The 26,733-nt window shown below is 48.0% G+C and overlaps 1 protein-coding gene across 1 annotated transcript in view; it reads left to right on the forward strand.

Annotated features, from left to right (window-relative positions):
* The first annotated feature begins 13,931 nt into the window (after nucleotides 1–13,931).
* Nucleotides 13,932–26,733, forward strand: part of MELK (maternal embryonic leucine zipper kinase) — an 81,130-nt gene continuing 68,328 nt past the window's right edge. Inside the window, exons 1-3 of the mRNA XM_073549657.1 lie at nucleotides 13,932–14,086; nucleotides 16,972–17,064; nucleotides 19,433–19,518. Of these exons, the coding sequence (XP_073405758.1) occupies nucleotides 17,001–17,064; nucleotides 19,433–19,518 (150 nt within the window). The 5' untranslated portion in view covers nucleotides 13,932–14,086; nucleotides 16,972–17,000. The remainder of the gene's footprint in view (nucleotides 14,087–16,971; nucleotides 17,065–19,432; nucleotides 19,519–26,733) is intronic.

A 26,733-nucleotide genomic window follows, 5' to 3' on the forward strand; every position in this document is an offset into this window, starting at 1 on the left:
AGGCATACACTGCTGGGGGAATATCAGATGGCAGGCATACACTGCTGTGGGGGAATATCAGTTGGCAGGCATACACTGTTGTGGGGGAATATCAGTTGGCAGGCATACACTGTTGTGGGGGAATATCAGATGGCAGGCAAACACTGCTGTGGGGGAATATCAGTTGGCAGGCATACACTGTTGTGGGGGAATATCAGATGGCAGGCATACACTGTTGTGGGGGAATATCAGATGGCAGGCATACACTGCTGTGGGGGAATATCAGTTGGCAGGCATTCACTGTTGTGGGGGAATATCAGATGGCAGGCATGCACTGCTGGGGGAATATCAGTTGGCAGGCATACACTGTTGTGGGGGAATATCAGATGGCAGGCATACACTGCTGTGGGGGAATATCAGTTGGCAGGCATACACTGTTGTGGGGGAATATCAGTTGGCAGGCATACACTGCTGTGGAGGAATATCAGTTGGCAGGCATACACTGCTGTGGGGGAATATCAGTTGGCAGGCATACACTGCTGTGGGGGAATATCAGTTGGCAGGCATACACTGTTGTGGGGGAATATCAGCTTGCAGGCATACACTGCTGTGGGGGAATATCAGATGGCAGGCATACACTGCTGGGGGAATATCAGTTGGCAGGCATACACTGCTGGGGGGATATCAGTTGGCAGGCATACACTGTTGTGGGGGAATATCAGATGGCAGGCATACACTGCTGGGGGAATATCAGATGGCAGGCATACACTGCTGTGGGGGAATATCAGTTGGCAGGCATACACTGCTGGGGGAATATCAGTTGGCAGGTATACACTGTTGTGGGGGAATATCAGATGGCAGGCATACACTGCTGGGGGAATATCAGATGGCAGGCATAAACTGCTGTGGGGGAATATCAGTTGGCAGGTATACACTGCTGGGGGAATATCAGATGGCAGGCATACACTGTTGTGGGGGAATATCAGTTGGCAGGTATACACTGCTGGGGGAATATCAGTTGGCAGGCATACACTGCTGGGGGAATATCAGTTGGCAGGCATACACTGCTGGGGGAATATCAGTTGGCAGGCATACACTGCTGTGGGGGAATATCAGTTGGCAGGCATACACTGCTGGGGGAATATCAGTTGGCAGGCATACACTGCTGGGGGAATATCAGATGGCAGGCATACACTGCTGTGGGGGAATATCAGTTGGCAGGCATACACTGCTGTGGGGGATATCAGTTGGCAGGCATACACTGCTGGGGGAATATCAGTTGGCAGGTATACACTGCTGGGGGAATATCAGATGGCAGGCATACACTGCTGGGGGAATATCAGTTGGCAGGCATACACTGTTGTGGGGGAATATCAGTTGGCAGGCATACACTGCTGAGGGAATATCAGATGGCAGGCATACACTGCTGGGGGAATATCAGATGGCAGGCAAACACTGTTGTGGGGGAATATCAGTTGGCAGGTATACACTGCTGGGGGAATATCAGATGGCAGGCATACACTGCTGGGGGAATATCAGTTGGCAGGCATACACTGTTGTGGGGGAATATCAGTTGGCAGGCATACACTGCTGGGGGAATATCAGATGGCAGGCATACACTGCTGGGGGAATATCAGATGGCAGGCATACACTGCTGGGGGAATATCAGATGGCAGGCATACACTGCTGTGGGGGAATATCAGTTGGCAGGCATACACTGCTGGGGGAATATCAGATGGCAGGCATACACTGCTGTGGGGGAATATCAGTTGGCAGGCATACACTGCTGGGGGAATATCAGTTGGCAGGCATACACTGCTGGGGGAATATCAGTTGGCAGGCATACACTGCTGTGGGGGAATATCAGTTGGCAGGCATACACTGCTGTGGGGGAATATCAGTTGGCAGGCATACACTGCTGGGGGAATATCAGATGGCAGGCATACACTGCTGTGGGGGAATATCAGTTGGCAGGCATACACTGCTGGGGGAATATCAGTTGGCAGGCATACACTGCTGTGGGGGAATATCAGTTGGCAGGCATACACTGCTGGGGGAATATCAGATGGCAGGCATACACTGCTGGGGGAATATCAGTTGGCAGGCATACACTGCTGGGGGAATATCAGATGGCAGGCATACACTGTTGTGGGGGAATATCAGTTGGCAGGCATACACTGCTGGGGGAATATCAGATGGCAGGCATACACTGCTGTGGGGGAATATCAGATGGCAGGCATACACTGCTGGGGGAATATCAGATGGCAGGCATACACTGCTGTGGGGGAATATCAGTTGGCAGGCATACACGGTTGGGGGTATATCACATAGCAGGCATACACTGCTGGGGGAATATCAGATGGCAGGCATACACTGCTGGGGGAATATCAGATGGCAGGCATACACTGCTGGGGGAATATCAGATGGCAGGCATACACTGCTGGGGGAATATCAGTTGGCAGGCATAAACTGTTGTGGGGGAATATCAGTTGGCAGGCATACACTGCTGGGGGAATATCAGATGGCAGGCATACACTGCTGGGGGAATATCAGATGGCAGGCATACACTGTTGTGGGGGAATATCAGATGGCTGGCATACACTGCGGTGGGGGAATATCAGTTGGCAGGCATACACTGCTGTGGGGGAATATCAGTTGGCAGGCATACACTGCTGTGGGGGAATATCAGATGGCAGGCATACACTGCTGGGGGAATATCAGATGGCAGGTATACACTGCTGTGGGGGAATATCAGTTGGCAGGCATACACTGCTGGGGGAATATCAGTTGGCAGGCATTCACTGCTGGGGGAATATCAGTTGGCAGGCATACACTGCTGGGGGAATATCAGTTGGCAGGCATACACTGCTGTGTGGGAATATCAGTTGGCAGGCATACACTGCTGGGGGAATATCAGTTGGCAGGCATACACTGCTGGGGGAATATCAGATGGCAGGCATACACTGCTGTTGGGGAATATCAGTTGGCAGGCATACACTGTTGGGGGTATATCACAAAGCAGGCATACACTGTTGTGGGGGAATATCAGTTGGCAGGTATACACTGCTGTGGGGGATATCAGTTGGCAGGCATACACTGCTGGGGGAATATCACTTGGCAGGTATACACTGCTGGGGGAATATCAGATGGCAGGCATACACTGCTGGGGGAATATCAGTTGGCAGGCATACACTGTTGTGGGGGAATATCAGTTGGCAGGCATACACTGCCGGGGGAATATCAGATGGCAGGCATACACTGCTGGGGGAATATCAGATGGCAGGCATACACTGTTGTGGGGGAATATCAGTTGGCAGGTATACACTGCTGGGGGAATATCAGATGGCAGGCATACACTGCTGGGGGAATATCAGTTGGCAGGCATACACTGTTGTGGGGGAATATCAGTTGGCAGGCATACACTGCTGGGGGAATATCAGATGGCAGGCATACACTGCTGGGGGAATATCAGATGGCAGGCATACACTGTTGTGGGGGAATATCAGATGGCAGGCATACACTGCTGTGGGGGAATATCAGTTGGCAGGCATACACTGCAGTGGGGGAATATCAGTTGGCAGGCATACACTGCTGTGGGGGAATATCAGATGGCAGGTATACACTGCTGTGGGGGAATATCAGTTGGCAGGCATACACTGCTGGGGGAATATCAGTTGGCAGGCATACACTGCTGTGGGGGAATATCAGTTGGCAGGCATACACTGCTGCGGGAATATCAGATGGCAGGTATACACTGCTGTGGGGGAATATCAGTTGGCAGGCATACACTGCTGGGGGAATATCAGTTGGCAGGCATACACTGCTGTGGGGGAATATCAGTTGGCAGGCATACACTGCTGGGGGAATATCAGATGGCAGGCATACACTGCTGGGGGAATATCAGTTGGCAGGCATACACTGCTGGGGGAATATCAGATGGCAGGCATACACTGTTGTGGGGGAATATCAGTTGGCAGGCATACACTGCTGGGGGAATATCAGATGGCAGGTATACACTGCTGTGGGGGAATATCAGATCGCAGGCATACACTGCTGTGGGAATATCAGATGGCAGGCATACACTGCTGTGGGGGAATATCAGTTGGCAGGCATACACTGTTGGGGGTATATCACATAGCAGGCATACACTGCTGTGGGGGAATATCAGATGGCAGGCATACACTGCTGGGGGAATATCAGTTGGCAGGCATACACTGTTGTGGGGGAATATCAGTTGGCAGGCATACACTGCTGGGGGAATATCAGATGGCAGGCATACACTGCTGGGGGAATATCAGATGGCAGGCATACACTGCTGTGGGGGAATATCAGATGGCAGGCATACACTGCTGTGGGGGAATATCAGTTGGCAGGCATACACTGCTGTGGGGGAATATCAGTTGGCAGGCATACACTGCTGTGGGGGAATATCAGATGGCAGGCATACACTGCTGGGGGAATATCAGATGGCAGGTATACACTGCTGTGGGGGAATATCAGTTGGCAGGCATACACTGCTGGGGGAATATCAGTTGGCAGGCATACACTGCTGGGGGAATATCAGTTGGCAGGCATACACTGCTGGGGGAATATCAGTTGGCAGGCATACACTGCTGGGGGAATATCAGATGGCAGGCATACACTGCTGGGGGAATATCAGTTGGCAGGCATACACTGCTGGGGGAATATCAGATGGCAGGCATACACTGCTGTGGGGGAATATCAGTTGGCAGGCATACACTGTTGGGGGTATATCACAAAGCAGGCATACACTGCTGTGGGGGAATATCAGTTGGCAGGCATACACTGCTGGGGGAATATCAGATGGCAGGTATACACTGCTGTGGGGGAATATCAGTTGGCAGGCATACACTGCTGGGGGAATATCAGTTGGCAGGCATACACTGCTGGGGGAATATCAGTTGGCAGGCATACACTGCTGGGGGAATATCAGTTGGCAGGCATACACTGCTGGGGGAATATCAGATGGCAGGCATACACTGCTGGGGGAACATCAGTTGGCAGGCATACACTGCTGGGGGAATATCAGATGGCAGGCATACACTGCTGTGGGGGAATATCAGTTGGCAGGCATACACTGTTGGGGGTATATCACAAAGCAGGCATACACTGCTGTGGGGGAATATCAGTTGGCAGGCATACACTGCTGGGGGAATATCAGATGGCAGGCATACACTGCTGGGGGAATATCAGTTGGCAGGCATACACTGCTGGGGGAATATCAGATGGCAGGCATACACTGCTGTGGGGGAATATCAGTTGGCAGGCATACACTGTTGGGGGTATATCACAAAGCAGGCATACACTGTTGTGGGGGAATATCAGTTGGCAGGTATACACTGCTGTGGGGGATATCAGTTGGCAGGCATACACTGCTGGGGGAATATCAGTTGGAAGGTATACACTGCTGGGGGAATATCAGATGGCAGGCATACACTGCTGGGGGAATATCAGTTGGCAGGCATACACTGTTGTGGGGGAATATCAGTTGGCAGGTATACACTGCTGGGGGAATATCAGATGGCAGGCATACACTGCTGGGGGAATATCAGTTGGCAGGCATACACTGTTGTGGGGGAATATCAGTTGGCAGGCATACACTGCTGGGGGAATATCAGATGGCAGGCATACACTGCTGGGGGAATATCAGATGGCAGGCATACACTGTTGTGGGGGAATATCAGATGGCAGGCATACACTGCTGTGGGGGGAATATCAGTTGGCATGCATACACTGCTGTGGGGGAATATCAGTTGGCAGGCATACACTGCTGTGGGGGAATATCAGTTGGCATGCATACACTGCTGTGGGGGAATATCAGATGGCAGGCATACACTGCTGTGGGGGAATATAAGTTGGCATGCATACACTGCTGTGGGGGAATATCAGATGGCAGGTATACACTGCTGTGGGGGAATATCAGATGGCAGGCATACACTGCTGTGGGGGAATATCAGTTGGCATGCATACACTGCTGTGGGGGAATATCAGATGGCAGGTATACACTGCTGTGGGGGAATATCAGTTGGCAGGCATACACTACTGGGGGAATATCAGTTGGCAGGCATACACTGCTGGGGGAATATCAGTTGGCAGGCATACACTGCTGTGGGGGAATATCAGTTGGCAGGCATACACTGCTGGGGGAATATCAGTTGGCAGGCATACACTGCTGGGGGAATATCAGTTGGCAGGCATACACTGCTGTGGGGGAATATCAGTTGGCAGGCATACACTGCTGGGGGAATATCAGATGGCAGGCATACACTGCTGGGGGAATATCAGATGGCAGGCATACACTGCTGTGGGGGATTATCAGTTGGCAGGCATACACTGCTGGGGGAATATCAGATGGCAGGCATACACTGTTGTGGGGGAATATCAGATGGCAGGCATACACTGCTGGGGGAATATCAGATGGCAGGCATACACTGCTGTGGGGGAATATCAGTTGGCAGGCATACACTGCTGGGGGAATATCAGTTGGCAGGTATACACTGTTGTGGGGGAATATCAGTTGGCAGGCATACACTGCTGGGGGAATATCAGATGGCAGGCATACACTGCTGGGGGAATATCAGATGGCAGGCATACACTGTTGTGGGGGAATATCAGATGGCAGGCATACACTGCTGTTGGGGGAATATCAGTTGGCATGCATACACTGCTGTGGGGGAATATCAGTTGGCAGGCATACACTGCTGTGGGGGAATATCAGTTGGCATGCATACACTGCTGTGGGGGAATATCAGATGGCAGGCATACACTGCTGTGGGGGAATATAAGTTGGCATGCATACACTGCTGTGGGGGAATATCAGATGGCAGGTATACACTGCTGTGGGGGAATATCAGATGGCAGGCATACACTGCTGTGGGGGAATATCAGTTGGCATGCATACACTGCTGTGGGGGAATATCAGATGGCAGGTATACACTGCTGTGGGGGAATATCAGTTGGCAGGCATACACTGCTGGGGGAATATCAGTTGGCAGGCATACACTGCTGGGGGAATATCAGTTGGCAGGCATACACTGCTGTGGGGGAATATCAGTTGGCAGGCATACACTGCTGGGGGAATATCAGTTGGCAGGCATACACTGCTGGGGGAATATCAGTTGGCAGGCATACACTGCTGTGGGGGAATATCAGTTGGCAGGCATACACTGCTGGGGGAATATCAGATGGCAGGCATACACTGCTGGGGGAATATCAGATGGCAGCCATACACTGCTGTGGGGGATTATCAGTTGGCAGGCATACACTGCTGGGGGAATATCAGATGGCAGGCATACACTGCTGTGGGGGAATATCAGATGGCAGGCATACACTGCTGGGGGAATATCAGATGGCAGGCATACACTGCTGTGGGGGAATATCAGTTGGCAGGCATACACTGCTGGGGGAATATCAGTTGGCAGGTATACACTGTTGTGGGGGATATCAGTTGGCAGGCATACACTTCTGGGGGAATATCAGTTGGCAGGCATACACTGCTGTGGGGGAATATCAGTTGGCAGGTATACACTGTTGGGGGGGATATCAGATGGCAGGCATACACTGCTGTGGGGGAATATCAGTTGGCAGGCATACACTGCTGGGGGTATATCACATAGCAGGCATACACTGTTGTGGGGGAATATCAGTTGGCAGGCATACACTGCTGTGGGGGATATCAGATGGCAGGCATACACTGCTGTGGGGGAATATCAGTTGGCAGGCATAAACTGCTGGGGGAATATCAGTTGGCAGGTATACACTGTTGGGGGGATATCAGTTGGCAGGCATACACTGCTGGGGGAATATCAGTTGGCAGGTATACACTGTTGGGGGGGATATCAGATGGCAGGCATACACTGCTGTGGGGGAATATCAGTTGGCAGGCATACACTGCTGGGGGTATATCACATAGCAGGCATACACTGTTGTGGGGGAATATCAGTTGGCAGGCATACACTGTTGTGGGGGATATCAGATGGCAGGCATACACTGCTGTGGGGAATATCACATAGCAGGCATACACTGTTGGGGGGGATATCAGTTGGCAGGCATACACTGCTGGGGGAATATCAGTTGCAGGTATACACTGTTGGGGGGGATATCAGATGGCAGGCATACACTGCTGGGGGAATATCAGATGGCAGGCATACACTGTTGTGGGGGAATATCAGTTGGCAGGTATACACTGCTGTGGGGGATATCAGTTGGCAGGCATACACTGCTGGGGGAATATCAGTTGGCAGGTATACACTGCTGGGGGAATATCAGATGGCAGGCATACACTGCTGGGGGAATATCAGTTGGCAGGCATACACTGTTGTGGGGGAATATCAGTTGGCAGGCATACACTGCTGGGGGAATATCAGATGGCAGGCATACACTGCTGGGGGAATATCAGATGGCAGGCATACACTGTTGTGGGGGAATATCAGTTGGCAGGTATACACTGCTGGGGGAATATCAGATGGCAGGCATACACTGCTGGGGGAATATCAGTTGGCAGGCATACACTGTTGTGGGGGAATATCAGTTGGCAGGCATACACTGCTGGGGGAATATCAGATGGCAGGCATACACTGCTGGGGGAATATCAGATGGCAGGCATACACTGTTGTGGGGGAATATCAGATGGCAGGCATACACTGCTGTGGGGGGAATATCAGTTGGCATGCATACACTGCTGTGGGGGAATATCAGTTGGCAGGCATACACTGCTGTGGGGGAATATCAGTTGGCATGCATACACTGCTGTGGGGGAATATCAGATGGCAGGCATACACTGCTGTGGGGGAATATCAGTTGGCATGCATACACTGCTGTGGGGGAATATCAGATGGCAGGTATACACTGCTGTGGGGGAATATCAGATGGCAGGCATACACTGCTGTGGGGGAATATCAGTTGGCATGCATACACTGCTGTGGGGGAATATCAGATGGCAGGTATACACTGCTGTGGGGGAATATCAGTTGGCAGGCATACACTGCTGGGGGAATATCAGTTGGCAGGTATACACTGCTGGGGGAATATCAGTTGGCAGGCATACACTGCTGTGGGGAAATATCAGTTGGCAGGCATACACTGCTGGGGGAATATCAGTTGGCAGGCATACACTGCTGGGGGAATATCAGTTGGCAGGCATACACTGCTGTGGGGGAATATCAGTTGGCAGGCATACACTGCTGGGGGAATATCAGATGGCAGGCATACACTGCTGGGGGAATATCAGATGGCAGGCATACACTGCTGTGGGGGATTATCAGTTGGCAGGCATACACTGCTGGGGGAATATCAGATGGCAGGCATACACTGTTGTGGGGGAATATCAGATGGCAGGCATACACTGCTGGGGGAATATCAGATGGCAGGCATACACTGCTGTGGGGGAATATCAGTTGGCAGGCATACACTGCTGGGGGAATATCAGTTGGCAGGTATACACTGTTGGGGGGGATATCAGTTGGCAGGCATACACTGCTGTGGGGGAATATCAGTTGGCAGGTATACACTGTTGGGGGGGATATCAGATGGCAGGCATACACTGCTGTGGGGGAATATCAGTTGGCAGGCATACACTGCTGGGGGTATATCACATAGCAGGCATACACTGTTGTGGGGGATATCAGTTGGCAGGCATACACTGCTGTGGGGGATATCAGATGGCAGGCATACACTGCTGTGGGGGAATATCAGTTGGCAGGCATAAACTGCTGGGGGAATATCAGTTGGCAGGTATACACTGTTGGGGGGGATATCAGTTGGCAGGCATACACTGCTGTGGGGGAATATCAGTTGGCAGGCATACACTGTTGGGGGGGATATCAGATGGCAGGCATACACTGCTGTGGGGGAATATCAGTTGGCAGGCATACACTGCTGGGGGTATATCACATAGCAGGCATACACTGTTGTGGGGGAATATCAGTTGGCAGGCATACACTGCTGTGGGGGATATCAGATGGCAGGCATACACTGCTGTGGGGGAATATCAGTTGGCAGGCATAAACTGCTGGGGGAATATCAGTTGGCAGGTATACACTGTTGGGGGGAATATCAGATGGCAGGCATACACTGCTGGGGGAATATCAGTTGGCAGGTATACACTGTTGGGGGGGATATCAGATGGCAGGCATACACTGCTGTGGGGGAATATCAGTTGGCAGGCATACACTGCTGGGGGTATATCACATAGCAGGCATACACTGTTGTGGGGGAATATCAGTTGGCAGGCATACACTGTTGTGGGGGATATCAGATGGCAGGCATACACTGCTGTGGGGAATATCACATAGCAGGCATACACTGTTGGGGGGGATATCAGTTGGCAGGCATACACTGCTGGGGGAATATCAGTTGGCAGGTATACACTGTTGGGGGGAATATCAGTTGGCAGGCATACACTGCTGTGGGGGAATATCAGATGGCAGGCATACACTGCTGGGGGAATATCAGTTGGCAGGCATACACTGCTGTGGGGGGATATCAGTTGGCAGGCATACACTGTTGTGGGGGAATATCAGTTGGCAGGCATACACTGCTGGGGGAATATCAGTTGGCAGGCATACACTGTTGTGGGGGAATATCAGTTGGCAGGCATACACTGCTGGGGGAATATCAGTTGGCAGGCATACACTGCTGTGGGGGAATATCAGATGGCAGGCATACACTGCTGGGGGAATATCAGTTGGCAGGCATACACTGCTGTGGGGGGATATCAGTTGGCAGGCATACACTGCTGGGGGAATATCAGTTGGCAGGCATACACTGTTGTGGGGGAATATCAGTTGGCAGGCATACACTGCTGTGGGGGATATCAGTTGGCAGGCATACACTGCTGTGGGGGATATCAGATGGCAGGCATACACTGCTGGGGGAATATCAGTTGGCAGGCATACACTGCTGGGGGAATATCAGATGGCAGGCATACACTGCTGTGGGGGAATATCAGATGGCAGGCATACACTGCTGGGGGAATATCAGATGGCAGGCATACACTGCTGGGGGAATATCAGTTGGCAGGCATACACTGCTGTGGGGGGATATCAGATGGCAGGCATACACTGCTGGGGGAATATCAGATGGCAGGCATACACTGCTGTGGGGGAATATCAGTTGGCAGGCATACACTGCTGGGGGAATATCAGTTGGCAGGCATACACTGCTGTGGGGGGATATCAGTTGGCAGGCATACACTGCTGGGGGAATATCAGATGGCAGGTATACACTGCTGGGGGAATATCAGTTGGCAGGCATACACTGCTGGGGGGATATCAGTTGGCAGGCATACACTGTTGTGGGGGAATATCAGATGGCAGGCATACACTGCTGGGGGAATATCAGATGGCAGGCATACACTGCTGTGGGGGAATATCAGTTGGCAGGCATACACTGCTGGGGGAATATCAGTTGGCAGGTATACACTGTTGTGGGGGAATATCAGATGGCAGGCATACACTGCTGGGGGAATATCAGATGGCAGGCATACACTGCTGTGGGGGAATATCAGTTGGCAGGTATACACTGCTGGGGGAATATCAGATCGCAGGCATACACTGTTGTGGGGGAATATCAGTTGGCAGGCATACACTGCTGTGGGGGAATATCAGTTGGCAGGTATACACTGTTGTGGGGGAATATCAGTTGGCAGGCATACACTGCTGTGGGGGAATATCAGTTGGCAGGTATACACTGTTGTGGGGGAATATCAGATGGCAGGCATACACTGCTGGGGGAATATCAGATGGCAGGCATACACTGCTGTGGGGGAATATCAGTTGGCAGGTATACACTGCTGGGGGAATATCAGATGGCAGGCATACACTGTTGTGGGGGAATATCAGATGGCAGGCATACACTGCTGTGGGGAAATATCAGTTGGCAGGTATACACTGCTGGGGGAATATCAGATGGCAGGCATACACTGCTGTGGGGGAATATCAGTTGGCAGGTATACACTGCTGGGGGAATATCAGATGGCAGGCATACACTGTTGGGGGGGATATCAGTTGGCAGGTATACACTGCTGTGGGGGAATATCAGATGGCAGGCATACACTGCTGGGGGAATATCAGATGGCAGGCATACACTGCTGTGGGGGAATATCAGTTGGCAGGTATACACTGCTGGGGGAATATCAGATGGCAGGCATACACTGTTGGGGGGGATATCAGTTGGCAGGTATACACTGCTGTGGGGGAATATCAGATGGCAGGCATACACTGCTGGGGGAATATCAGATGGCAGGCATACACTGCTGTGGGGGAATATCAGTTGGCAGGTATACACTGCTGGGGGAATATCAGATGGCAGGCATACACTGTTGTGGGGGAATATCAGTTGGCAGGCATACACTGCTGGGGGAATATCAGATGGCAGGCATACACTGTTGTGGGGGAATATCAGTTGGCAGGTATACACTGCTGGGGGAATATCAGTTGGCAGGCATACACTGTTGGGGGGGATATCAGTTGGCAGGCATACACTGCTGTGGGGGAATATCAGTTGGCAGGTATACACTGCTGTGGGGGAATATCAGATGGCAGGCATACACTGTTGTGGGGGATATCAGATGGCAGGCATACACTGCTGGGGGAATATCAGTTGGCAGGCATACACTGCTGGGGGAATATCAGTTGGCAGGCATACACTGCTGGGGGAATATCAGTTGGCAGGCATACACTGTTGGGGGGGATATCAGTTGGCAGGCATACACTGCTGGGGGGGATATCAGTTGGCAGGCATACACTGCTGTGGGGGAATATCAGTTGGCAGGTATACACTGCTGTGGGGGAATATCAGTTGGCAGGCATACACTGTTGTGGGGGAATATCAGTTGGCAGGTATACACTGCTGTGGGGGAATATCAGATGGCAGGCATACACTGTTGTGGGGGATATCAGATGGCAGGCATACACTGCTGGGGGAATATCAGTTGGCAGGCATACACTGCTGTGGGGGAATATCAGTTGGCAGGTATACACTGCTGTGGGGGAATATCATCTGGCAGGCATACACTGTTGTGGGGGATATCAGATGGCAGGCATACACTGTTGTGGGGGAATATCAGATGGCAGGCATACACTGTTGTGGGGGATATCAGATGGCATGCATACACTGCTGTGGGGGAATATCAGATGGCAGGCATACACTGTTGTGGGGGATATCAGATGGCAGGCATACACTGCTGGGGGAATATCAGTTGGCAGGCATACACTGCTGTGGGGGAATATCAGTTAGCAGGCATACACTGTTGTGGGGGATATCAGATGGCATGCATACACTGCTGTGGGGGAATATCAGATGGCAGGCATACACTGTTGTGGGGGATATCAGATGGCATGCATACACTGCTGTGGGGGAATATCAGATGGCAGGCATACACTGTTGTGGGGGAATATCAGTTGGCAGGCATACACTGCTGGGGGAATATCAGATGGCAGGCATACACTGCTGTGGGGGAATATGAGATGGCAGGCATACACTGTTGTGGGGGAATATCAGTTGGCAGGCATACACTGCTGTGGGGGAATATCAGTTAGCAGGCATACACTGTTGGGGGGGATATCAGTTGGCAGGCATACACTGTTGTGGGGGAATATCAGTTAGCAGGCATACACTGTTGGGGGGGATATCAGTTGGCAGGCATACACTGTTGTGGGGGCAGATGTGACAGATAGAGGTGCAAGGCAACCAATAAGCTTTCAATACTCAGCAGCTCACTATAATGAACAGCACATATTACTCAGTAACAAAGCCATGCTTACATCACAGCGCAGTACAGCGCCCGGGCACATGCTACATTGGCTCATTGAAAGTAACACGAAATTTTAGATCTGCATGTTAGGAGGCTATTCCTCCACCATCATGGCGTTCGGCGCCGGCACACTGCCACATGACCTCCCTCCCGGCATGCACAGCGCGCAGACCAGCTCTTGGTTCCAGAGGTTTGATTCCATTGGTTATTGCTCTGCAGCCGGAAGTTGTCTTTGTTCGCCGGTAAATTTAAATGTTGATTCCTGGAGAGTGGAGACGTAAGCTGTGCCCAGTGTTCTGCGGGCGGTCGACTGTGAGAAGCAAGGAGCGACAGGTTGGTTACTGGCAGGACGGGAGCCATTGTGCAGTGCTCTAGCTCCTGGCATGGCTTCATCTTTGTGAGCAGTTTGATGGGTTAGCCTCGCAGTCCATGTGCCCTGTGTGTATATAGATAGATAGTGTGGCCGCCTATGTCTGTTTGTCCGTAGCGCTGAGCTCGGTGACCCTCTCCCAGTGGACGCTGGGTTCAGTGATTGGCTGCAGCGCTGTCTGTGACATCTGTGCCATGGGCAATAAGCGACACCTGCAAGAAGAGACTCAAACCTGGTAATCTAATTTCTGAAAACTGCACATTCCTTTATCCTCCACCTTTTTTTATGGTACAGTTTTATGTTCAGTGAACTCTGTGGCCATTTGACATTATTTTAATGTTATTGACATTGTTGCTGAATTATAATAATGTCCTTATTTCCATGGTGTTTTGTTTTCCTTGACTGCGGTGTGACTATAAGTGAGGACTCTGACTTTAAGGTCGACCTTCAGAAAGGCAGATTTTAATGGATTCAGAGGGTAGGAAAGCATGGGAGATTTTGCTGACAAACTCACTGCTCAGGCTAGTTTCACTCTAGCGTTAGGAGGCGCAGCGCACGGCCGCCGTGCAGCTCTGCCCCCTCTGGTCAGCTCCTCCTATGGGCGCATGATGCTGCATGTGACCTATGTACCCTATCTTTAGCATTGGGTATACTGGCCATGCGCTGGTATGCTTTTGGCGGTGCATGCGCCCTTTTGACGGTGCACTGAGCGCACCAAAATGCAATATGGTGCGTTTGGCGCACGTCGGCAGTGCACAAGTGCCGGAAAAGGTCAAAGAGCCCCAGCACCTGGGCACTGCAGTACTTTGCTCGGCCCTCAACAGGGCACAGAAGTACCTTTCCTGAAGGACCAAAACCCTCACCCTTTTGCCTGGCATGTGGAGTCGGTAGTCAAGGTTGTTGAGGAGTCGTTGGTTTGGCTTACTGTCTCCATAGCCCTGCCTTTTGTGCCAGAGCCTTTTTTTTTTCCCTTCCTGACCAGGCCAGTATCTGCAATTCTGACCAGTCACTTTATGAGCTAATGGCTCTTGAACACTTTATGGGTATGTTTCCAGTCCTTAAAGGGAATTTATAATGTGAGTATCAGCTGCCGGCACAGCCATCAGGGGCTTATCTATTGTATTCTGTAATGCTGTATATAAGCCCCCGATGTAACCTGGAAGATAAGAAAAATTAGTTATATTACACTCACCGGGGGGCGGTCCGGTCTTGGTCCGATGGTCTGAGGGCAGAGCAGTGCGCCTGCGCAGGAGCCACAACAGGCAAAGAGGACGTCACAGTTAGATGGGAGGCACCAGCCCGCAACACCCATCGGACCAAGACCGGACCGCCCCCCTGGTGAGTATAATATAACTAATTTTTCTTATCTTCCAGGTTACAACGGGGGCTTATATACAGCATTACAGAATGCAATAGATAAGCCCCCTGATGGCTGTGCTGGCAGCTGATACTCGAAAAATGGGTTGACAGATTCCCTTTAACGGCAGCGCTTTGGACGCAGTTTTTTTTTTTTTTTTTTTTTTTTTTGGGGGGGGGGGGGATTTAGCCCCAAAATTGTTATTTTTACAAGGGTAACAAGAAAAAATGATGGACCCCAAAATATCTTTTGCAATTTCTCTTGCATACGCCAGTACCACATGTGGAGGGAAACTACTGGTTTGGAAGAGAAGGAGCGCCATTGGATTTTTGGAATGCAGAATTGGCTGGAATCGATAGCAGGCCCCATGTTGCCTTTGGAGAGCCCTTGATGTACCTTTTATAATGTGGAGCTGTGAAAAAACAAACATTTTTCCCACAAAAATGTTGTCTTTGGCCCCATTTTGTTTCATTTTCACAAAGGTAACAGGACAAAATGGTTGACTAAATTCGTTGTCCAATTTTTCCTGACGCCAGTACCCCATATTTGTTGGAAAACGACGCAATTCACACATTTGCATAACATTGGGCTGAGTAAATGAAATAACCCCCCTCCCCCCCCACTAAAATGTTGCTTTGACCCCAAGTTTGCAATTTTCAAAAGGGTTAATAGGAGAAAACGAACAGTACACAATTTCTCCGATGTATGCCGATAACCCATATGTGGTCGACCACTACTTTTGAGGCACAGTACGAAGCTCAGAAGGGGAGAGGTAGGTTGCTACACTACATGACATCCTTTGCAAAAAGGGCGCATAAAATGCTGTGTTCATTACTCCACGTGGATTAAATGGTTACTAAAGCGTTAAGATGAAACTTCTTTTTAGCTGCCATCCTAAAGAAATATCCTACGCATTTGGCAACAGGTGTGATCTACTTGTAGCTAGTCTTTGTTGTTATGGCAGGGTTCCTTCACTTACATAGACTGCACAGCAGTCTAACAGTAGAGCAGTGCTAGAAGGTTATATTTAGTATAATGCTGTTATGTGGCGCTGATTAATCAGAACGTTATTGAAGCCGTTCTTTCATTGTGTACTTCTTATGTGATGTATTGTAGGCGGATTATACACAACTGTGTGACAATGGTAACCGGCAAATCATGAGAAAGTTGGCTACTCTTAAATTAATGGGCTACTTGCCTAGATTCGAGGCAAATGGGTCCTGTAGAAAAAGGTGTGGACTCTCAGTGCTAGGACACTTGTGCGGTTTCCACCTTCTGTTTTCTCACATGAATATGAAATGTAGCATGGTGTGTGATATTAGTGCCTGGAAATCCCAGAAATTGACATACCGTAATTTCCCCATTTGGGTGACGGGCCGAAAATGTTAGCACCTCCGGTAACTAATGATGGAATCGGCCTGTGTGTCATTTCCACAGAGGCACAATGTGACGTTTGTGGGGCAGTATTCTGACGTGTTGTTACTTTTGCAGGACCTGTGTGCTAATACGAAGTTACAAACATGGTGGTCCATGATTATGAAGAACTGCTCAAGTATTATGAGCTACATGAGACCATCGGTACAGGTAACAATTGACTTTTGTATCATGCCTGCTTTACATAATGGGAAACAAGAGTCCAGAAGTGAAGTCTTAGGCCGGGATCACACATGTGAGAAACTCGGATGAGTCTCGCATCTTAATACCCAGCGCTACCGCCTACACTCGGGAGCGGAGCATGCGGCTGCATAGAAATGCATGGATCTCAACTCTGATCCGAATGCCGGTGGCAGCGCCGGGTGTTGATGCAAGAGACTCGTGCGAGTTTCTCGCATGTGTGATCCTGGCCTTAAAGGGAATCTGTCACTAGGTTTTTGTTACTCCATGGGAGAGGAGCATAATGTAGAAGCAGAGGCCCTGACTGTAGAGCTGTGTCACTTACTGAGCTGCTCACTGTCATTTTGATAAAATCAGTAGCATCTGCTGCATATCTAGCAGTTCCTTAAATGCTGAGCTCTGTATAACCCCGCTGATTGACAGCTTTCTTCCCACGTACAATGTACACATAAAGCTGCCAATCACTGGGGTGTATTTGGACTAGCAGGCAGCAGTTTTACTAGTCCTCTAGTTATTATCTCCTGCTGATAGCAACACTTATTTTATTTTTTTTAATGAAAACTACTGTAAGGCTGCATTCACATGGCCAGTATTTTTCACTCCTGGCTTTGACTTACTTTGCTGCTTAGGCCACGTTCAGCAATTGTAAGTGATACACCACTGGAATTGTGGTATTTGCCTTTACTGCATGTTGCTCTCATACTTGGCAAAAACCTAGTGAAGGATTCCTTTTAGCCTCTTGACTAAATGAGTTGTGATGCCCTTTTATTCCCCCCCCCCCCCCCAGTGGTAAAATGTTGGGGTACATATAACTTAAAGAAGTTGTTTCACAGACAATAATATGTTAAGGATTAGCTCTTGGAACAAGTAGTTCCACAATTGGATGTGTTTTAAAAAAATATATATTTCCTCTGCTGAGATCTTATAAACATGCCCCTGCTATGTGCTGTGTAATGGCTGTATCTGACTGTACAGGGACATGTACTGCACATACTGCAATTCCTGACCAAGAGAGGAAGAATATGTGATTATCTAAATGAGCATTGCAATGACTTGCAGGCAGCTGTTTTCTGAGAGCTAAAACTTGACCCTATCTGTTTTATCACAGGAGCGAGTGTTTCTTCTGTGTCTCCAGTCCCATCATCTCATCCTAAATCAAGTCAGTGAGGTAGGAGCTCCAGCTGCTGACTAACTCGTTGGTCACTGACTTAATTTATGAAGAATTCAGAGGCCGGGAGACGTGGAAGCCACACTCTATCATGTGATTAAAACTGGCAAGGAAATCTTTTCTCACAGAAGGCAGCAGCTGCAAACCACTGCTATGTCGTCCGTATAATCTTTCCTGGCTAGACGAGGAAGAATGTGGTATGATCAGACCATGTCCCTGCACGGTCAGATGCAACTATCTCGGTACTGGAACATTATTAATTTTGTTTGCCATTTTTGTATACGTGTTGTGAGGCAGCCAATGGGCTGACAAACTGAGCAATATCCCTTTATAAGACTCTTTACATGCCTCTATCACCATTGGCAATGTCGTCTGAGAGATTAAAGTGCTGAGACTGGCACCATTATCAGTCTCTGCGCACACTACAGGAGCTTAGCTGTGGATAAGTTGTCTCCTGCTGCAGATGGCACAGGAGGGTTATTTCAGTCTCCTAAATGAGTGTTGTTGGATAGTGCAATTATGAGCAAACTTTTTTTAATTTTACTGTGTTTATTAAAATTTACAACACTTGTTGAGATAATGACTCGAAGGCCAGGGTCAGACTTGTGAGAAACTCGAACGAGTCTCACACGTCAATACCCGGCACTCGGCATAGGGCGTTCAGCAGCATAGAAATACATTCAGCTGAACGCTCCGATCCGAGTGCCAGCGGCAGTGCCGGGTATTGACGTGTGAGACTCGTCCGAGTTTCTCGCAAGTCTGACCCCGGGCCTAATTTTGGTTCTCATTGCTGGAGAGACTGACCACCAATGCTGTCTAGATTGTAAACCCTGCACTGAAGCTTGCAGGTATTGAGAGAGAAGTGTTCAAACCTGCCTGCTTGAATGCAGTGAATTCAAGCTCAGTTGAAAGGCTTATAAGCACTGTATTCAACCATCACTGCTAAACAACAATGGTAGTTGTCAGACACCTATGCAACAAGCTCTTTATAAAAAAAAAAAAAAAAAAATTCAAGACCAACTAAAAACTAATGAACACTGCAAAATATAACAATTATAAGTTTAACTGTCTGATCCTTTAGTGGTGAAACAGTTCAGTCTCATGTGCTAACTTCTACCATTTTCTTGTCCTTACAATCATGATATCAACCATTTTCTGTCTCTATGGTAGGGGGATTTGCTAAAGTCAAGCGTGCAACTCATCTTCTGACTGGTGAGAAAGTGGCAATCAAGATCATGGACAAAGAATCCCTAGGGGTATGCTTGTGTTTTGATATATCAAAAAGTCGTGTGGTGTGTGTGTTTTTTCCTCCTACTTTTTTGAAGAACTGATACCAAGGTAAGAAAAATATAAGGTAAAGGTTTTGAAAGTGCTATATATAATCTGGCCTGAAGTGCAGTGGGGTCATGTCAATGCACTCGGACCACGTCTCTGCACTTCTAGCCTGATCTCCATATGGGTTCTATGCTAGATTTCTCATGACTGGCACATTTGTTCATCACTAGTAGAGAAACAATATCTGAGCTCATTGGATATCTGGGTATCTTGGTCGTGCTAGAATAATGTGCTCAAGTCCCCGAGGCTGCATGATTTGCAGCTGTTAAGACAGCTGTAACACATGTGGGGACTGCCTGTTTGGGGAATCCCTGCATGTGTTGCAGCCGTGAGAACTCGAACATATTATTCGAGCATGCCGAAGATATTCAGACAACACCTGAGCATGCTCGGGTAACACGTTATCCAAGCACGTTCGCTCATCACTAATCTCTGCAAAAAAAGTGTCATTTTTATAGCGGCATCTGTAGCACTACTTCCATATGGAAAACCTCGTGACAGGTTCCCTTGTGTTGATCCTGACTGCTGTTAGCAGCAAAGAGCTCGTGGAACAATAGATGGGCATTTCAATTCTACGTACAGTGATCAGACACTTATCACCTATCAATTTGTCATTCAGGAAAGTTCTTTTTTTCTCAGCTGTAAGAAACCAGAAGCACAACTGTGTGTGTTTCCCTACAGTGATCATCTTGAAACACACAACTTGCTCAACGCAGCACAGTAACTGTTTGGGACCACCTGAGAATTGGTCATAACACTCCTTACTATTAGAGATCCTGGATAACCCTTTAGAGTAACAAATGTAGTGTCTATATTAATTATTTATATAGCACCATTAATTCCATGGTGCTGTACATGAGAAGGGGTTACATACAAATACAGATATCACTTGCAGTAAACAAACTAACAATCACAGACTGATATAGAGGGGAGAGGACCCTACCCTTTCGGGCTTACATGCTACAGGATGGTGGGGAAGGAGACAGTAGGTTGGGGAGGTTGCAACAGTTCCGGTGTTGGTTGAGGTGAGATCTCCGGTAGTGGGGTCATTGCAGGCTGTAAGCTTTCATGATGAGGTGGGTTTTCAGGTTCCGTTTGAAGGATCCGAATGTGATTGATAGTCGAACATGTTGGGGCAAAGAATTCCAGAGGATGGGGCTATTCGGGAGAAGTCTTGGAGGCGGTTGGGTGAGGATCGAATAAGTGTGGAGGAGAGAAGGAGGTCTTGAGAGGACCGGAGATTACGTGAGGGAAGATATTGGGAGATTAGTTCAGAGATATATGGCGGAGACTGATTATAGATGGCCTTATAGGGCAGTATTAGTAATTTGAACTGGATACGCTGAGGGAATGAAAGCCAGTGAAGAGATCTGCAGAGGGGAGAAGCGGAGGAGTAGCGAAGAGAGAGATGAATTAGTTGGGCAGCAGAGTTAAGGATGGACTGGAGAGGTGCGAGGGTGTTAGCAGGGAGGCCACTGAAAAGGATGTTGTAGTAGTCGAGGCGGGAGATGAGGGCGTGCACAAGCATTTTAGTAGATTGAGGGTTGAGGAAAGGACGGATTCTTGAAATATTTTTGAGCTGGAGGCAACAGGAGGGAGAAAGAGCTTGGGTGTGTGGTTTGAAGGACAGAGCAAAGTCAAGGGTTACTCCGAGGCAGCGGACTTCTGGTACTGGGAAAAGCATGATAGGTCAGGTAAGGAAGATCTGTGAGATGGATGAAAGATGATGAGTTCAGATTTGTCCACATTGAGCTTGAGGAAGTATATGTTTGCAACTAATAAATAAATAAATATATATATATATATATATATATATATGTGTATATGTCCATATATATTTGGAAGGAGACAACATTTTTCTAACTTTGGTTCTAGACATTGCCACAATGAATTTTTAACAAAACAATTCAGATGCAGTTGAAGTTCAGACTTTCAGCTTTCATTTGAGGGTATCCACATTAAAACTGGATGAAGGGTTTAGGAGTTTCATCTCCTCAACATGTGCCACCCTGTTTTAAAAGGGACCAAAAGTAACTGGACAATTCGCTCCAAGGCTATTTCATGGACAGACATTCAATTTGGTTAAAACCAACATTTATTTGGTCATAGATAAAATACATACTCATTGTATACATCACAAAAAATAGATATACGGTGCACAATATAACCACCAACAAGGGTATCGCAATAAACAGAATTCAGGGAAGAATGTAATTTTGTATAATATTGCTGCAGTGCACAGGATTATGTCTACACAAATTATATACCAATATTAACATCATGCAGTATATTTATAACATCTGTGCACCTCTCTTAAATGTGTAAATAAATAACATTGTCCCCAGATACTGTAATTACCCCCCCCCTATTGAAGAAGCTCACGCGAAACGCGCGTCGGGGAACGGCTGTCACTAACAGATCAGATATTCACATTTTAGCTGCCATGTGTATTCTATGTATTGGCTCTTCACTGTGATTATGGGTTTTTCCACATAGAGATATGCTTCATTATGGTTGGAGATGATTGAGTTTCATTGACTCTGAGGCTGTCTATCTGTACACTGCCACTTGGCAATTTACATGTAATTATGTAAATGATATCTATATCTTATCGCATTTTGCACATAGCACTTTAAAAAGATATATATAATCTTTTTAAAGTGCAGCTAAAATGTGAATACCTGATCTGTTAGTGGCAGCCGTTTCGCGTGAGCTTCTTCAATAGGGGGGGCTAATTACAGTATCTGGGGACAATGTTATTTATTTACACATTTAGGCTATGTGCCCACGTAGCGTTTTAAAACGCTCACTAAAAACCGGACTCCTTCCCAGAAATCGCGCGGCTTTTTTCCGCGTGATTTCGCCGCGATTATGATTGTGATTTTGCCGCGATTTTCGCGTGCGATATTCAAGCACTTTCCAAGCGATTTGACGCATCGCTTGGAAAGTGATTGACAGGTTGGTCACACTCGTCAAACATAGTGTTTGACAAGTGTGACCAGGTTTTTACTATTGAGGCCGCCTATGCGGCATCAATAGTAAAAGATAGAATGTTAAAATGCTAAAAAAATCGGTGTATATTTACCTTCCGGCGCCCCGCGCTGCATTCCCGGGCCTCAGCTTTCCCAGTAATGCCTTGTGAGACCTGTAATGACGTAGTCTCGCGTTGCTATAGCGATCTCGCGAGACCACGTCATTACAGGGCCTTGCCGCAAGGCATTACTGGGAACGCTAGGCTGGGAATGCAGCGCGGGACATCAGAAGGTAAATATACCCCGATTTTTTTTTTTTATTCTTTGTTTTACAGGGGGATGGTACCCAGGGCCTGGAGGACAGTCTCCTCTCCTCCACACCGTGGGTACCAACCGCACATGAGACGCTTAACTTCCCGCATGGTGGGCATAGCCACATGCGGAAAGTAAGCAATTCTCATGCATTCCTATGGGTGCGGAATCGCGGCAATTCTTTGTGAATCCGCACAAAAGAATGAGCATGCTGCGATTTTTTTTTTTTTTTCTCCATCGCGGAAAATATCGCAGCATGCTCCTTCTTTTGTGCGGAATCGCAAAGAATTGCCGCGATTCCGCACCCATAGGAATGCATGAGAACCGCTTACTTCCCGCATGTGGCTATGCCCACCATGTGGGAAGTTAAGCGTCTCATGTGCGGTTGGTACCCACGGTGTGGAGGAGAGGAGACTGTCCTCCAGGCCCTGGGTACCATCCCCCTGTAAAAAATAAAAAAAAAATCGGGGTATATTTACCTTCTGATGTCCCGCACTGCATTCCCGGCCTAGCGTTCCCAGTAATGCCTTGCGGCAAGGCCCTGTAATGACGTAGTCTCGCGTGACTCTAGCGGTCTCTCGAGATCGCTATAGCAACGCGAGACTACGTCATCACAGGTCTCGCAAGGCATTACTGGGAACGCTGAGGCCCGGGAATGCAGCGCGGGACGCCGGAAGGTAAATATACACTTTTTTTTTTTTTTTTAATAACATCCTATCTTTTACTATTGATGCCGCATAGGCGGCCTCAATAGTAAAAAGCTGCTCACACTTGTCAAACACTATGTTTGACGAGTGTGACCAACCTGTCAATCACTTTCCAAGCGATGCTTCAAATCGCTTGGAAAGTGCTTGAATATCGCGCGGCAAAATCGCGATCATAATCGCGCGGAAAAAAAGCGCGATTTCTGGGAAGGAGTCCGGTTTTTAGTGAGCGTTTTAAAACGCTACGTGGGCACATAGCCTAAGAGGTGCGCAGATGTTATAAATATACTGCATTATGTTAATATTGGTATATAATTTGTGTAGACATAATCCTGTGCACTACAGCAATATTATACAAAATTACATTCTTCCCTGAATTCTGTTTATTGTGATACCCTTGTTGGTGGTTATATTGTGCACCGTGTATCTCTATTTTTTGTGATGTATACAAGGAGTATGTATTTTATCTATGACCAAATAAATGTTGGTTTTAACCAAATTGAATGTCTATTATAGAATTGTGATTTATACTTTATTTTTTGGTTTGAAGTTCAGTTAATAGGAAGTCTTGCATAGGCCTTGTATGGCATATTTCATGGACAGGTGTGAGCAATCCCTTTGTTATGTAATTCTCAATTAAGCAGCTAAATTGCCTGGAGTTGATTTGAGGTGTGGTGCTTGCATTTGGAAGGTTTTGATGTGAAGGAAACATGCGGTTAAAGGAGCTCTCCATGCAGGTGAAACAAGCCATTCTTAGGCTGGTTTCACACTTGCGTTTTTTTTCGCGGTATTTTAGCGCTAAATAGCGCATGCGTTTTTTTTCCCTATACTTTGCATGGGATGCTCTTATGTGCGCATACACATGCGTTTGTACGCGTTTTTCCACGCATGCGTTTTTTTGCGGTATGCGCTCGGGCGCACAAAATGCATCCTGTTGCATTTTTTTTGGCGTCTGACTTGCCTCAAAAAAACGCATGCGCGAGCAATGCGTTTTTTTACAGCAAGACACCCATTATAAGTCTATGGGTGCGCATAGGCATGCTTATGTATGCGTTTTTTTGCACATGCGTTTTTTTTTTTTTTTTTTTGTTAACCATGGAATTTAGGGGTTTGGGTTAGAGTTAGGGTTAGTTAAGGGGGTTTAGGGTTGGGGTTGGGGTCAGGGTTAGGGTTAGTTAGGGTTTGGGTTAGGGTTAAGTATGGTTTGGTTAAGGGTCAGGGTTAGTAAAGTCATGGTTTGGGTTAGTGTGAGGGGCCACCTAATGTTTGGAAAAAACGCAAACGCGCTAAAAACGCATAAAAACGCTGTGTTTTTTTTTCATGCATGCTCATAAAATTGCTTGAAAAAAACGCAGCAGTTGTATGCGTTTTTTCAATGCGTTTTTTTGCGGGAAAAACGCGCTGCAAAAAAAAAGCAAGTGTGAAATTAGCCTTAAGCTGCAAAAAAACAGAAAAAAACCCATTCGAGAAATTGCTACAACATTAGGAGTGGTAAAATCTACAGTTTGGTACATCCTGAGAGAGAAAACTGGTGAATTCATCAATTCAAAAATACCTGGGCGCCCATGGAAGACAACAGTGTTGGATGATCGCAGAATAGTCTCCATGGTGAAGAGAAACCCCTTCACAACAGCCAACCAAGTGAACAACACTCTCCAGGAGGTAGGTGTATCAATATCCAAATCTACCATAAAGAGAAGACTGCATGAAAGTAAACAGGGCTGTGGAGTCGGAATAAAATGGTTCGACTCCTAAAATATGTAAAAATTGGGTACAGTAGTTCATTGCAGAATGTGCTGATTATTTTTTCATAGGAATGTGGGAAAGTTATGAAATGTCCTATAAATGGCTGTTCTATTCCTGATCTAAGGCTACATTCACACACACCGTTTTTGTTGCGTTTTTTGAGGATACGTTTTTCAGCTGCAAAAGCTGATCATCTTTTTAAAAAAACTGCATCACCTGAAAGGTTTTTGAGCTCATAGATAATGTTTTCAATAGAGCAGATTTCTAATCTGCTTTTGCTATCTATCCATTTATCCATATCTTATCTGTACCAAAAAGAATGAAAGCCGGGTAGCACACAGACTATAGGGGGTTTTACACTAAGCGATATCGCTAGCAATATCGCTAAAACGTCACTGGTTTTGTGACGTTATAGCGATATTGCTAGCGATATCGCTATGTGTGATACTTACCAGCGACCGGCTCCCCCGCTGTCCATCGCTGATCGCGCGAGAATGTCCGGCTCCATTTCTCGTCGGGCGCTTCCTGCTGAGACTTCCTGCTGTGATGACGAGCGACGCATGGAGGCGGGCGGGAGGACGCAGGATCGCTGTGTGTGAATGGTAAGTATCGTGCGCTGCGTCGCTGCTGCATCGCTGTGAGATCTTTCTGTATGAAAGCTCACTAGCGATCATTTAGCGATGCACCAGCGATCCTGACCGGGTCGGATCACTGGTGCATCGCTAAATGTAAAAGGGCCTTAACACTTTTTTTTTTTTTTTAAGCACCAGTCGGGTACACCTCATAGCTGCCCAAAAGGACGCTCAGGACAGGCATTGCTCGTCTTCAGTAACACATCAACATCAATTGATAGTTGGAATAAACAGACTGCATTCACCACATCTTAAGGTGCAGGCTTTATTTTCAAGTGTAGGGGTGTGCAGTATAAGGTTCTGCAGCAGCTGAGGTGTGCAGTATGAGGTTCTGCCCCCCCCCCTAATTTTGATCCTGGCTAAAACCGTTTCTTATAGATATGGCGAACCCTCAGGTAACCCTAAATGAAGGTCAATGGACACAGGTGGCTGAATTGAAGGAATTGCTTAATCACCTATTTACCGTGACTAAAAAATTACAAGCTGAGGATTTAACTCCTGGCATTTTCATAAGGGAGTGGAAGAACTTGCTATTTTGCCTGTCCCAAAGAGGAGATTTAATCGCAGATGGCATTTCTGCTTCAATGAAACGGAGAGACACGGCTATTGGAAAATAAAAATTTTCTGGCAGCTGTTTATGTGGACCCAAGTCATCGTATATTGCTTGATGGTCAACAGCTTACTAAAGGAAAAGAAGCTCTGACTGAGGTAGCAGTTAGGATGAGTGGCCTACAGGACGACTGCCAGGCGCAAGAGGACTTGGGTCCTGA

The sequence above is a fragment of the Dendrobates tinctorius genome, unplaced genomic scaffold (assembly GCF_039654945.1).
Source record: "Dendrobates tinctorius isolate UK_male_01 unplaced genomic scaffold, ASM3965494v1 ptg000160l, whole genome shotgun sequence".
In the NCBI taxonomy this organism is placed as follows: domain Eukaryota; kingdom Metazoa; phylum Chordata; class Amphibia; order Anura; family Dendrobatidae; genus Dendrobates; species Dendrobates tinctorius.